Source organism: Ammospiza caudacuta, chromosome 6 (assembly GCF_027887145.1).
Source record: "Ammospiza caudacuta isolate bAmmCau1 chromosome 6, bAmmCau1.pri, whole genome shotgun sequence".
Taxonomy (NCBI): Eukaryota; Metazoa; Chordata; class Aves; order Passeriformes; family Passerellidae; genus Ammospiza; species Ammospiza caudacuta.
This window is the reverse complement of record NC_080598.1, coordinates 31,874,097-31,887,456: the sequence shown is the minus strand read 5'-3', so window position 1 is coordinate 31,887,456 and position 13,360 is coordinate 31,874,097. Positions and strand designations below refer to the sequence as shown.

The window sequence follows — 13,360 nt, the reverse complement described above, 5'->3', positions numbered from 1 at the left end:
TCCAGCAACTAGAAATATGAATGATCAAAAACTGGATAGCATCATACTTGTGCCATAAATGTTTCAAGGGATTAATGATGATCTTGCAGATATTAAATCATCAAAATACTCAGTAGGGAAAAAAAGAGAAGTCTTCCTTGGGTCAGTATTTCGGTAAGAAAAAAATAACAGAAAGCAGAAAATAAAGTGTTCAAAATGGTAAAAAAGAACTTGGACATCATTCAAGATTTATTCAATCAAATCAGAAGATTTGTCAGATGAAGATATGGTAGCACATAATGCTAAAAATCTCAAGGATCAGATTGTAATTGAATTTTAACATGGTTGATGCCTCAACATAAATTTTCATTAGCTGATCTTCTTTAATTCCTAACAAGTATTATGTTAATTTTAATTTTAACTTTAAGTCCTAATAAACACAAATCTGAAATGCTATAGACAAGTTTATGGCGGTTACAAACCAGAGATTATTGCCTTTTTTTCATATTAGCATGTTGTCAAAGAATGTCTATGGCAAGGCAAAAGCAACTGCACTAGAAATGATTCAGTTATTAAACCAGGCAGAAAGCAGCAATCACATGTGATATCAATTAAAAATTAATCTGCCCAACAATAAACTTGCATGGAGCATATCCTGTTATGAGATGAGATATGGACAACTGGAAGACTTTGGCTTACAAAGCCATGCTGCAGGCTAAAGAGGAAATATTACATTCTTTAGCTTGAAAACTAATGTACACTGCAACTACAAAAATCAAGTTTTTGCAAGGTTGTTGTATGAAGCAAGTCATGTGCTACTCACTTTGTCTCATCACATCCTATTGCTTGTTTGACAGCAACCAGCCACAACACAGTGCATTTTATATTTGCAGCTACACACAGTAGAGAAGTTGATACACACACCTCTCACACTTCCTGTTTTGGAATTCAGGTTTTGGCCTGACGCTGCAGTTTTACTCACGACACCTTGGTACTACGAGAAAACCCACCTGGTTTCTGATGTACCTTTGCTCTTCATACAGCAGAAGCAGCATAACAAGTTGGCACATTTAGCTTATCAGGCATTACCAGTACAGTTGCCTTTACCTTTCCAGTACTGCAATGCCTGATTTATCTTGCCACGAAACATCAGTTAAGCACCATCAGAGACAAAGCACATTGATGCTGTAAGAAAATACAAATCCTGCTGAAATATTACACAGCGTAATGCTGGAAGGTTAGCACTAAAATGAAATAGTTTTGCAAAATACAGGATACACACTAAGAATATAAATAATATGTTTACAAGCCCACTTGACCAATGTTATAAAGAACCAAAGATGATGTCTGATAACTGCAAAACCAGACCAGAATCAGTCATATTCAGCACTTATTTAATCAACCAACATCATGTCAAGATAGTCAGCTGACAGCCCTGAGCATGAATTGCATTCATCTACGCAAGCCAGAGCAGCAATTATCTTTTAGAAAACTGTGTTCAAAAGCCAATAAAAGAAGGTATAAATGAATTTATGCAACTGTAATACTATTAAAGGTAGCAAAGGACTCGGTGACTGACAATGCATGGAGTAGAACTACTAGCCTTGGCTTTACCTCTTTCCTTTCTCTTCTGTTTCACCATGAGGGAAGATGCCCTCACTACCTACATTTCAGTTGGCTGTATTTACAGACAACAGTGAACAAGCAAGAATCACCAGTCAAAATAATTAGAAGCAGGATAAGACTCATAATTTCCAGCATCATTATTGGCTTGTTGGCTTTGCATATTCTGTATGTCTCACATACTTTTCTAATTCCCCAAACTGTAAAACAGAGATAATCTCTGCATTCTTTGCAAAACACTCCTCAGTTAAAAAAGCACTACAATGTACAAATTTGCCCAATCTAACCCAAAAGCAACAGTGAAGTCCAGTATGTTTCATCCACTAGTCCAGGCATAAAAAGAGAGTAGAAGCTATTCAGGATGCAATATAAATATAAGTTAGGTTGGCACCATTCTGATGAAGTCAGGATCAAGTTCACTCTCCTGTTAACTGAAGAGAGAAAAGTAATGTCATGTATAATAAAAATTAATTTTTTTCCTCATTACAATTTTAGAATCATACAGATACTTAATGTACATGATAAAATATTAAGGGACTGGCATCTGAAGGATACTCAAGCTACAAAGTTCATATATACCTGCATTCTTTTATTTTAAGGGAACTATTCATTTTATTTGCTTCACAATGCAGAGAAAAAACATTAGGTAGTGAACATCCTCTATCTCGTTACTTGAATGGTCTCAGCAGGTTGATGAAATGATAGTAATTTCTCATTTTTTCCTTTACACCTGAAGTTTAACTTAGGGAGGCAAAGATCATTAACCATACTAGTTAGCCAGCACTTAACACCAAAGCAAACAGCTTAATAGCACTGCTAGCACAACCCCCATTAAAGATCCCACATTGGATTATTCCTTTATGTTTCAGTGAGTACACAAAAAAAACCCTACAATGTTGTAATGCAATTATGCATGCATGGAAGACTTGCATGTTCCAAAACAAAATGAAAGATAGGATGTGACATAAGAGCACCATCTGTCACATACACTCAGCAACCTCAATAAACATTTTATGTAAAAAAATGACATAAAATTCTCTTTAATAACGTTCTTTTAAAAATTCTATTTGTTCATGTCTCCACTGGGAAGTATGTTATGCAATCAGTTATAGATGGCATCAGACTGATCCCCTGAACCACATCTTAGGATGGGAAATACTTGTATTTGTCACCAGCTACAGTGAGTGGTCATTGAGGGCTCATACCAGCAGAATGTTAAGACTTACAACAGATCCCTTTTTTAGTTTCTTGCATATTCTAAAGCAATCAGCTTCACTTCATTGGGTTAAACAAAATAATAAGAAACTGCTTCTCTGGCAGTACCAGCAAAATGCCATGTTACAGGCATCCCTGTTGTTAGAGAAAGCCATTCCTACTACAGTACCAGTCGTGAAAGACAATTACAGAGTCATATCCCTAAATTAACCAAATCACAATGTTTAGTGCTGCCAACACCAATCATGCTGTGCTAGAAGATGTTATGATATGTATACACAGAAGGAACATGGTAATTTTCTAACCTCTTCTTCAAGACTACTGCTACAGAACTCTCCAGCTATTCATTAAAAGCCTCAAAACTAGAGCAGTAGTGAATTATTTTAGTTTGCAGTGATCACACCAAAGAGAGTTTTGGGGGTTCCTTTTTAAAGAACTTTGAGATGTGCAGTGCAAGACCCGTGAAAGATGGCAATTTGGCAGTCCAGAAGACTGAAGTTTCTTTTCTTTTCCCTAAATAAATTAGCAGGTTGCCAGTCCCAGAAAAGACCAGACAAGTCATCTTAGCCTGAAGCGCCCCCCTCTGCCAGCTCTAACTCTCAAAAGTTTATTTCCCACAGCCATTCCTGCACTTTGCTCTAACGCTGAAACTGCACAGAAGAGAGAAAAACAGTGCAACATCTTCTCAGAAACTTACTAAATCCTCTCCTCACCCTCAATGGTAGAAAAAGAGGGTCTACCTTTACCTCTGGTCTACAAAAAATGAAAGCAACTTTAGCTTTATGCCAGAGGTCTCCTTTGGGGGAAAACAGAAACCAAACCCATGCATCCAGCAGGAGTTATTTCATTCAAAGGTACACCAAGTAAGCAAATGCTCTGACTTAATGCAGATGCTAGAATCACACACTGCAGAAGGGCTGAACTGCATCCAAAAAGGGATGAAATCCAGCAGTAGATGACCACATGGATACCATGCTGGCCTTCAGCTGGTATAAACTGGAGCCAATTGTTACTGACTGATAAAGCAGAGTGTAGTTTGCACAGCATGTGGAACATGCGCAGAATATTAAACTTGGCCCAAGGTATCAGGTTAATTGGCTCAGTAAGAGAATGTTCAAAGCCACGATTTTAAAGACTGCAAATATGAATTGCTACAGGCCAGAGAACAAAAAAAAAAACCTGTCCATAACCTTTCGATCTTACTATTCAATGTCTTAAGAGAAAATAAAACGTTTGTTATTCTGTTATTCTTATTTTATTATTCACAATTTTGTGTGAAATGTCCAATTCATAATAGGTTTTAAACCAAAGAAAATTCATGTAATAGAAACCAATCTAAGAATAATGCAGAAGACATAGAAACCCATATGTTCCTCAATGTGAACATGAGCAAAAAAGGGCATTTCAGCCACAGCACTGTCATTTTGCATTACACACATTGCTTGGGCTGGTCAGACAGCAAAGGAATTTTCCTCTGCAGCTGCAGCTGTTTGAAATCTAAGTCTGCCCTGGTGGTTGAGCTGCAGTTTCTGAACACCACCTTCATTTTCTCGATAAGCTTCTAAAAAACAAAATTTAATTTCCCTATTAAAATGATCATTTCCACAACTCACAGGTTCAAATCTAGCCAAGGTAACTACAACAAGAAAGTCTTTACATCTTGTGGCAAGCTGGTATCCTTGTGAAGTGTTAGGCCCTGATCAAAACTGCAGTAAACCGAAACCTGCATGAAAGAACATAAAAAGAAACCAGAATAAGTTTTATTTCCCTATTGCTAATCCTGGACAAGGAATGAAGATTAAACATTCTGTAGAATAAACATGAATCTTCACTTTTACCATCACAACCCCTTGAAGAAGTGGGAGACCTAGGGCAGGGCTAAGCACACACGTGCCTGTGAAAACAGGCAAGTCTGGACTTCTTCTGTTCTGAGGCTCAACAGAAAACCTCGGATCCCCCCAAGTGCCAGATGAGTCCGCTCTAACAGCATTAAATGATGCAAATGCACTCTTTATGTTTTGAAATTAAACAGAGGGAAACTCTGAAGTACTAAAGAGTGCCTATTTGTTTGTCACATATATCTGGAAAACTTTAAGGCCTTGATTCAAAAGAACTCAGAAGTTTTAAGACCTAACAGTCAACTGAAAGATGGAAGTCAGCTAATTGAGACTGCACAAACTGGACTCCACAAAAGCCCATTCAGCGTGAACACTCTGGCTTCCACACAAGCACTAACAGTTCCAGGGCTGGTTTTGTCTGGAACAGCTCCACACTGTGGATTCAAACACACACAGATGAACAGGAGATGCAAAGCAGAAGCACAGCCTAGCAAAGCCTCTCATCATAGGCCTAGAGACCCTACATGTATAATACCAGTTACTGAAGCATAAAAGCAACCTTTTGTTAGTCACTGATTGAGAGCAACAACTTTTTAATTCTAAAAACAGTTTTGTATTTATTGCTCCTCTAGGCTGCAAATGTAATACTTTTACAGGCAGTCACAATTTATCGACAAATACTAGAAGTCAGAATTATCTTCTCATGGATGAGTGTTCATTTCTATTCATCTCTCAAAAATGTATTAACATTTAAATCAACTGTTCTGCATATGTCAAAAATTATTATGAAGTCACATGAAGTAATAGATATTAATAAAAGTCCTGCAATTCAGCACTATGAATTGTTCAAGGCAATAATGTGAAAGAGGTTAGCAATAACACTGACATATCTAAAAGTGAAAAATACTGATTGCAGTAATCCTCCTTCAAACAATATCAGAAGATAATGTAATAACATTTTCTACTCATAGACACTGATAAGCAACAGAAAAATCTCAGAATTGTGATTACTCCCAAGAAAAACTGTCTGTATTTCCAGTGTTCCTACCATCTTTTTACAGGCAGATCCTCCAGAATCTGTGGGGGAAAGTGTGCCTTGTATTTAGCATACTCCAGGACCCCAAATTGAACAAGTTTTTTTGAAATTAACTCGAAATGTTGAAGTTAAAGAAATCTATGAAAATTTAACCCATTAACCCTGCAAATTTTCACTTTAAGTAATTCACAGGAGAACAAAATATCATTTCATATATCTGCAAAACATTTCTGGGCATCAGTCCTTGCTCCCAGATGACCCTGACTTCACAGCAGTGAAACTAATTAGTGAAACTAATCCATGGACATGTAATTTCATGTCCTGATGTCTTGAAAATTGTTTTGCTTTTGTTTGTCAAAACAACTGGCTCATTAATGAGATTCTGAGATTCCACTGACCTTCTCTAATGGTGCCTAGAAGCACTGACCACATTGCTGCAGCATTGTTAGGGACTTGTTCTAACCTGACCTTTTTTCCTAGTCCTGTACATGACATGCATTCTTGGCATCCCCTAAAAAAGTGTTTATCAAAGTAAACTTGCACTGTCCAAGGCAGCAGAGTAGATGGCATTGTAGTACAGTCTGTGCTAATAATCACTCGTGGGAATAGATTTTAGAATCATATTTATTCATATTAAATCTTTCACTGCTCCAAGCTACCTGTACCTTCTCCTTTGGCAATACTAGGCACTACATGAAAACACCAAAGATCCAGAAGGAGAAGCAAAGTACTTGTAAGAGCAGTCATTACAGGATGAGGGGAAAAACCCTACAAAACCCCAGGAAAATGAAAGGAAGTCAAAATCTACAGCTGTAGGTATGGAGAATGTTGTAACATAGTGCAAATCTGAAAACCCTCATTGCAATACACACAGTGTGATATACTTATTTTAGGTGTGCAATAAAAATCATCAAATGAACCTCAGACCATATTTTCTTTCTGCTAGAATGTCACTTCAGATATTCAAAACATAATTTTTTCCTTGTAACATACTGACAGAACTGGAACTGCATCTATACGTTCATTTTGCAGCTTGGAGAGTTTGAAAAATTCTTGCCTAGAATCAGGTGGACATACAACCAAAAAGGCAAGTCATGGGAAGTGCTGTGAGCACATGAAACAATGTGGGGGTTTTTACCATGTGTTTTACATTTGTTACTACTTAGCAATTTTGAAATCCAAACTTGTTTCCTTAATGATACAGAGTCCTCATTTAAACCTGTTGGAAAAAAAAAAAAACTTCCAGCAGACTTCAAATATTCCAAGTGTATCAGAGAGGTGACCTAACATTTTTGGTGTCCCATAAGGAAGGTCTGGTGCTAGGTGCACCAGCAGCAAGCCAAGGAGCCCTGCTCTCTCAGGATCTTAAGAAGCATCACTGCAGCAATATGACATTGACAGACACATCCCTTTTGCTCAGGTAGAGTAGGTTGTGGAATATAAAGCAGCAGAAACTGAAGCTCCTCTTATAACAGAGTCACAAATGCTGAAGACTTGTAAATTAGGCTTTATGTGATTAGGAAAGAGTTCCCGAATCAAAACAGCAAACAGAGATGTCAATATAGGTGACAAAGATGTTTAAGTTACTACAGAGGTGGCACTGCCCTCTACTGCAACAGCAAATTTCAGATACACCTGTAAGGCTGCTGGAGTTCATCCCAACATCTACACAGATGTTACCATTGTCAGAAATGCTTTGGGACTACTCCCTTGATTGCAGTCAAGCCATTGAGATGAATGAGATATTCCACACCAGGGTACATCACGATCTCCTGCATGCTTACTGTTTGTGCCACACAGAGATACTGTATCTGCAAACTTTACAAACTTATAGAAAAATTCACAAATCAAGGTCTCCCACAAGTTTAAGTCCTAGCCCCTACAGCTTCGTTGCTGCTCACAAAGAAACACTTTTTTTCAGCTGCTGAGAAAGTACAACTAAAAACTGTGCTTTAACACATCTTACTCTGAAAGCTGTTGCCAGTATGAGGTTTAAAGATCAACCACAAAAATTCCTTCTCCACTGAAATATTCTAGCAGCCCCAAGACCAAATGAACAAATAAAAAACTATCAGAATAATTTACACTAAAAAGTAAGAAACATTTCACAGATATATTTTGGGGAGTGGGGGGTGTAATGAGACACCCATTTTCTTTGAATTAGGATGTTTCATTCTTTGACCTTGGAGCCTTAGCAATTTTTGCACAGGGATTTTTCATTCAAATATGCAGTATAAAAAGGGAAGATATGAAAGCCATTTGATTTTTTTCCTGCCAAAAAAGCAAACGTGGTACTGATTAAAAGTTCAGCAGTACTGAAGAACAGTCCTGCATCAGTCTAGAGAGAAGAAAATTATGTACAGAATGTAATAATCTAACAGAAACCTTTGGTTTCAGTATTATTAACAAATTCAGCAGAACCAAAAGGATTGCAAAGGCATGCTCCTTCTGATTCTTTGCCTAGATTCACTGTCATTTTTGCTGTAATTGATCTTTTAGCACAATTCTGTTCCGCTTCAGAGGTGCCTTCAGAGCTCCATAGACAGCTGGGGAACTGACAATTGCATGAATTTTCCTTTTTCTTACTCCATGGGAAGCCTTTGGGCAGCAAATCAGAAACATTCTGAAGTATCCACAAGGGAGAATAATTTTAAGGCAGGGAGACATGAAACCCTAGAAAGAAACAGAATAGAATATTTCTCTATATAATATTGTGTCTGGAGGAAAGAGCTCTGTCGCAACAGGAACAGAATGAAATGAGGCAGTACAAAGTCAAAGAAAACAGTCTTAAAAATTCCTGCTACAACCTATGGAAAATCTTGCAAAAACACTGGGGATGGCTAAAAGTACAACAGACCTGGCCTGGGGTGCTGAAGTCCTGGCTCCAGCACTGAAGCAGAACTGAGACAAACTATGCCATTGCTGCTAGCTGGATGTTCAAGCTCAGTTAAAAAACCCTCATTATGTATCAGAGTGCTCTTTGCTAAAAACCAGCAGCATTTTCCTAACACAGGATCATCTGTTTTGGGGGTACTTTCCCAAGTGATGAAACACAGTCACCACTCTCAATGTACAGAACTTGGCACTCTTCTAAAATAAACTCCGTCAAATTCCTTCAAGCATTCCTGAAAGGTGGAATGTCAGCTTTACCTTTTCTGTTGCTTTCCTCTAGACTTTACATTTAATCTTCATCACCTCCACATGGCACCGTGGCAGAATGGCACCACAGAGCTAAGAAGTTACTCCAGCTGAGGACTGAGTACACAGGAAGAATCCTGTTTCATGTTTTACTCTACTTTTGACAAGTTCCTCCATCTTGTAATGACATTTCTGTTTTTTCACAATAATACAGCCCACATTATTTCTACAGGACCTACCCTACTTCCAAAGATAATCTCTTACTTTGGCAAGTATGTGATAACTACATTTTATAGTTATCTTTTAATCCTTTTGAGAACTAAAAAGAAAAGAAACATATCTTTGCCCTACTTCTTTGAAATGCAATCCTCACAGGGAAAATAATGTAGAAAGTTTTATCAAAATCAGAATCTTGTATATCAGTTGAATCTCCTCACCTACCACACCAGTTAATCTGATATATTTGTTATTAAAAAGCAGGGGTGATTTTTTTTTTCTCCACTAGGTCACCACCTCTAAGTATCTATTATTTAATCACATACTATTTTCCCCAGGCCTTCCACAGAGTTAAAATTGTGTGGGAGAATACTAAACTGCCTGATCTTCCCTGATTCTGGAAGAAAAGCAGCAAGCTTCAAATAATTACACAAACAAAAGCAGCGTGAGCTAAAACTAATCCAACCTTTAACATCCAAGCAAGGTGTTATTAAACTGAAGAATATTGTCAGAGCACTCATACATGAAAAATCCAAAACCAAAATAAATTTGGTCTAAGTATGAAAGCAGCACAGCTCTGGACAGCCTCTCAGGTACACCTGCATGCAAGCAGGATACCTGACGAGCTGTAACTCTATGCATGATCACTTCAAGAAAGGTGCTGTAGGCAGAGTTTGTGTGCAACAGCAGGGAGTGGAGCTGCTGATGCAAATGATTTCATGTAGTTATGGTATTATCACACTGTTTTGTTGGTCTGTTTGGTTTAACTGTTTCCATTTCTTACAAATGCCTTCATCAATACTTTGAGAAAAGATACTTCATTATTAACTTTAATGAATGTCCTTACTATAGAACATCAGTAATATCCCTTTAAAAAAATGGCCTTAAACTTTTAACACTGTTAAGTGTCCATGTCCTTCCTTGGTCCACTCCATTTTTTTCAAGGCATGCTGTTGAATATTTGAGGAAGATGGCACTGATTTCTCTCGTAGCTTTATAAAAGTGTTGGAATCATCCTTTGCCTTATTCTTTATCCACCTTAAAATTTGTTTACTTTTTGCAAACCAACTGTATAGATGGATAAGGAGATCTGAATTGCACAAACAGAAACCACACTGGCCTTGGTGCTGCTTTTGTGTTCCTTCCTGAGTTTTTATCCAAAAATGCCTCTGCGTTTTTTCATCTTCCCCCTTATGAACACACGTACTTAGGACAGAGAAGTGCAACCTAATGTGCACTATCTACAGAGGTAGTGTGTGTAAGACAGTCTTATAATTTTGTTTTAATCCCTGACATTACTGATCTCTCCTAAGCTCAACTATAAAAAGTTATGTCTCACTCACCAGTTTGAGCACAGCTGCTACCTATAACCTCAACTCACTTCACTCAAAATCTTTCCACTTATTTAGATATACAAATTATCACACCAACAGCACCACTGCAGTTTAAAATCCAATAAAAAGCTAAAGAAAGTAAGACAAGAAACACAAGTGGTATTTCACAGGAAAAAAAAAAAAAAAAACCAAAACAAACCACCTGCAAAATGCATTTTCCTTAGCTCCGGGTCAGGAATATCTTCAGGAGTATGTTTTATAACCGTGTCCCTGAGCTCCCGCCGCCCCTCTCCGCCCCGCACAGCCGCTGCCGACGAGGGGACGGCAGAGCGCCACCCGCGGCCCCGCCGCGCTCAGCTGCGTCCGGAGCTCCGCCCGCTGCGCCCGGCCCCGCCAGCGGCCTGCCCGCGCTGTGCCGCCCCCGCCGCGCCGCTCACCAGCAGGGGCACCCCGAAGGTCATCGTGCGGCCCCTCCACAGCCGCCGCAGCTTCTCCATGCCCTGCTCCCGCCCCACGGGCCCGGCGCCGCCCTCCCGCCTCCGGCCCGGCCCCGGCGCTTCCGGCGGGACGCGGCTCCGCCGCCAGAGCGGCCCTTCCGCCACAGCAGCCCCGCGCCCGGCGCGCCGGTTCCGCTGCGGCCCGGGCCCGGCGCGGCAGCGCCCGCGGCATCGCTGCGCATCGGCCACGGCTCAGGCCAGCCCCCTTCCCTCCACACATCGCCCCGGCCTCATATCCCCACGCACCGCCTCACGCCTTCCTTCACAGCTCGTTGATGAACACAGTTGAGCAGGCCTAGTCACTAGCTGCATCTTTTCATTCTGTAGCCTGCTTTCTTAAGCGAAGAAGATTGACGACCATAATCATCTGTTTTTCTGCATTGTTATCCCATGTCCCAACCAAAATGAACCAAAAAAAAACCTTTTAAAAACAGACGTGTTTACAACGGTGCTAGTGAACAGCCTTACTCTGATATTTAGAGCCAATATCCTTGATACGTGCTAGGAATTAAATGTGCTGTGCCATCCACCCCAGCAGGTGTCAGCTACAGCCGCACGCACGGTGCTGGAGCACTGACCTGGTACAGACAAGAGCACCCATTCCCCAGGCATAGGCTGCAATGTTTTTACATGTTATTGTAGCTAGAGGTTCTGCTCTGTTCTGGTAGCGTGTGGCAATCTCCTGGAGACAGGAGACTGTCAGGTCCTCCTTTACATACTTCTGAATCACCACACAGCCTTTTCATACACAGCAATGACATTCCAAGTCATTGCTGATGGGATGCAGGGCAGGGACAAAGTGGAACAAGGCACCTGCTGCCTCAACTCAGAGAGTAATTTAAAAACACTTGAAGATGGAACATTGATGATCCCTTCCTTTGGTTTTCTCCATTAATCAAGGAAGTGGTGGAGGTACTTAATAAAGTTTTCTGACCATGTTAATTAGATAGCGCATATATACAAACTAAAATAAGAATAAAATCAAACACATATAGTAAGATAAGCTAATATTATTGCAGTCCAATATCCACTAACTTGTTCTGAGAGCCCTACCAACCTACAGAAAAAGAAACAGAACTGAAGAATAAAAAACAACATAGCAGGAAATTACTATATCCTGAGTACCTCAGTAACACAAAGGCAACATGGGTCTGAATTCAAGATGAGAGATGCAAACTCTCAGCTGGGAGCAGTGAGAGCAAGAGAACAGGTCTGTCAGTGTCCATCCCCATGCTGTGCTGAGCCTGGGATGAGCTCATCACAGAGCACAGGCTCAGTGCTGGAAAACCAGCACACCCAGGGCCTCTGAAAGGACAAGTGTCCCTTCGAAAGGGTTTGAGAAAAATAAGCCTCAAATCACAGACTTATGAAGAGGAAGGCAACTGACTGGAAAGAAATCAGAAAGAATAATGACATGAAATTAAAGAAATTGCTACTATAGATAAAGATATGCTGAGAAAATAGATTATTACTTGCTTGCCTCCTTTTATGCCTTCCCTAGCAACAGTTTGTTTTGTACCTTTAATATTCCAGTGTTAGGCTAACCTCACCTCCAGTCTTAGTGTCCCACCTGAATACTATTAGGTCACTGCTGGAGACACAGCCCACAGCTGCTGATGCCCATGTGCAGGATTGGTGCCATCTCATCCCAGCTTTTAAAAGGACACAAAAGTCCTGGCTGTAAGAAGAAGGGTTAAGAGTTTGTTCCACTGCTACGGGGTGCTCTTGTTAAGATTCATACATTGTTCTTCTGTTTTCATTGATAACTGCTGTTGGTATTTAAAATTTTCCACATGGTGTTATGCAGAGAAAGCAGCAAGAGAAAGTAAATGTGTAACTAAATACAAATATGATATAATTATGTAATAACAACAATTTTGTAATAATTGGAAGGATAATAAAAATGCCTAAGACAAACATTCTGTGCCAGAGATGAACAGTAAATTAGGATTTTAAAATGTCTTAATGTTTCATAATCTAAAATGCTGCTAAATTACAGAGGTAAAGCCATCATCAATATACAATTTATTTCCACAGTGTCACTTTGTTCTTTTCATTGTTGGTTGATCAGTCACCTTGAACAAAAAGGGGTAAGGAGAAACAGTTTTGAAGACTGGAATATATTCTGGGTTTGATTTACAGCAGAGGTTTGATGCCTCCTTGATGTGACCCATACTGTCATAAACAGATAGACAAACATAAAAGTGGGTAAACAAACATTTGGGGTTTTTATGACATTCACAGCTTGCCCCAAATGTTGTTCCCAATATTTCAAGCACATATTTATGTTCTCAAGTAGGCTAAATGTGGTTTTCTTGTCCAGGTTTTCATCTACTTAATCATTTTTTACTTTGTGAAGTACTGTGAGAGGGCTTTCTGTGTGAAATATGCCTCTGGAGCCCATCTCCTAGATGTATACATGATGCTTCATCTGAAGGTGCAGAGCAGAAACACAGGTGTGATAACTGGATGGCTTTTTTCACA

General features: G+C 39.6%; 1 protein-coding gene across 3 annotated transcripts in view; it reads right to left on the bottom strand.

Annotated features, from left to right (window-relative positions):
• The window catches only part of LOC131558604 (cytochrome c oxidase assembly protein COX16 homolog, mitochondrial), a 44,835-nt gene extending 33,569 nt beyond the window's left edge, over nucleotides 1-11,266 (bottom strand). Inside the window, exon 1 of one of the 3 annotated variants that reach the window (XM_058806466.1) lies at nucleotides 11,123-11,266. In XM_058806466.1, coding sequence (XP_058662449.1) covers nucleotides 11,123-11,188 — 66 coding nt within the window. In that variant the 5' untranslated portion in view covers nucleotides 11,189-11,266. Of the gene's footprint in view, nucleotides 1-8,277; nucleotides 8,360-10,816; nucleotides 10,919-11,122 lie in introns of those variants that run through there. The other 2 variants (XM_058806467.1, XM_058806465.1) reach the window with 2 other exon arrangements.
• Nucleotides 11,267-13,360: the final 2,094 nt, after the last annotated feature.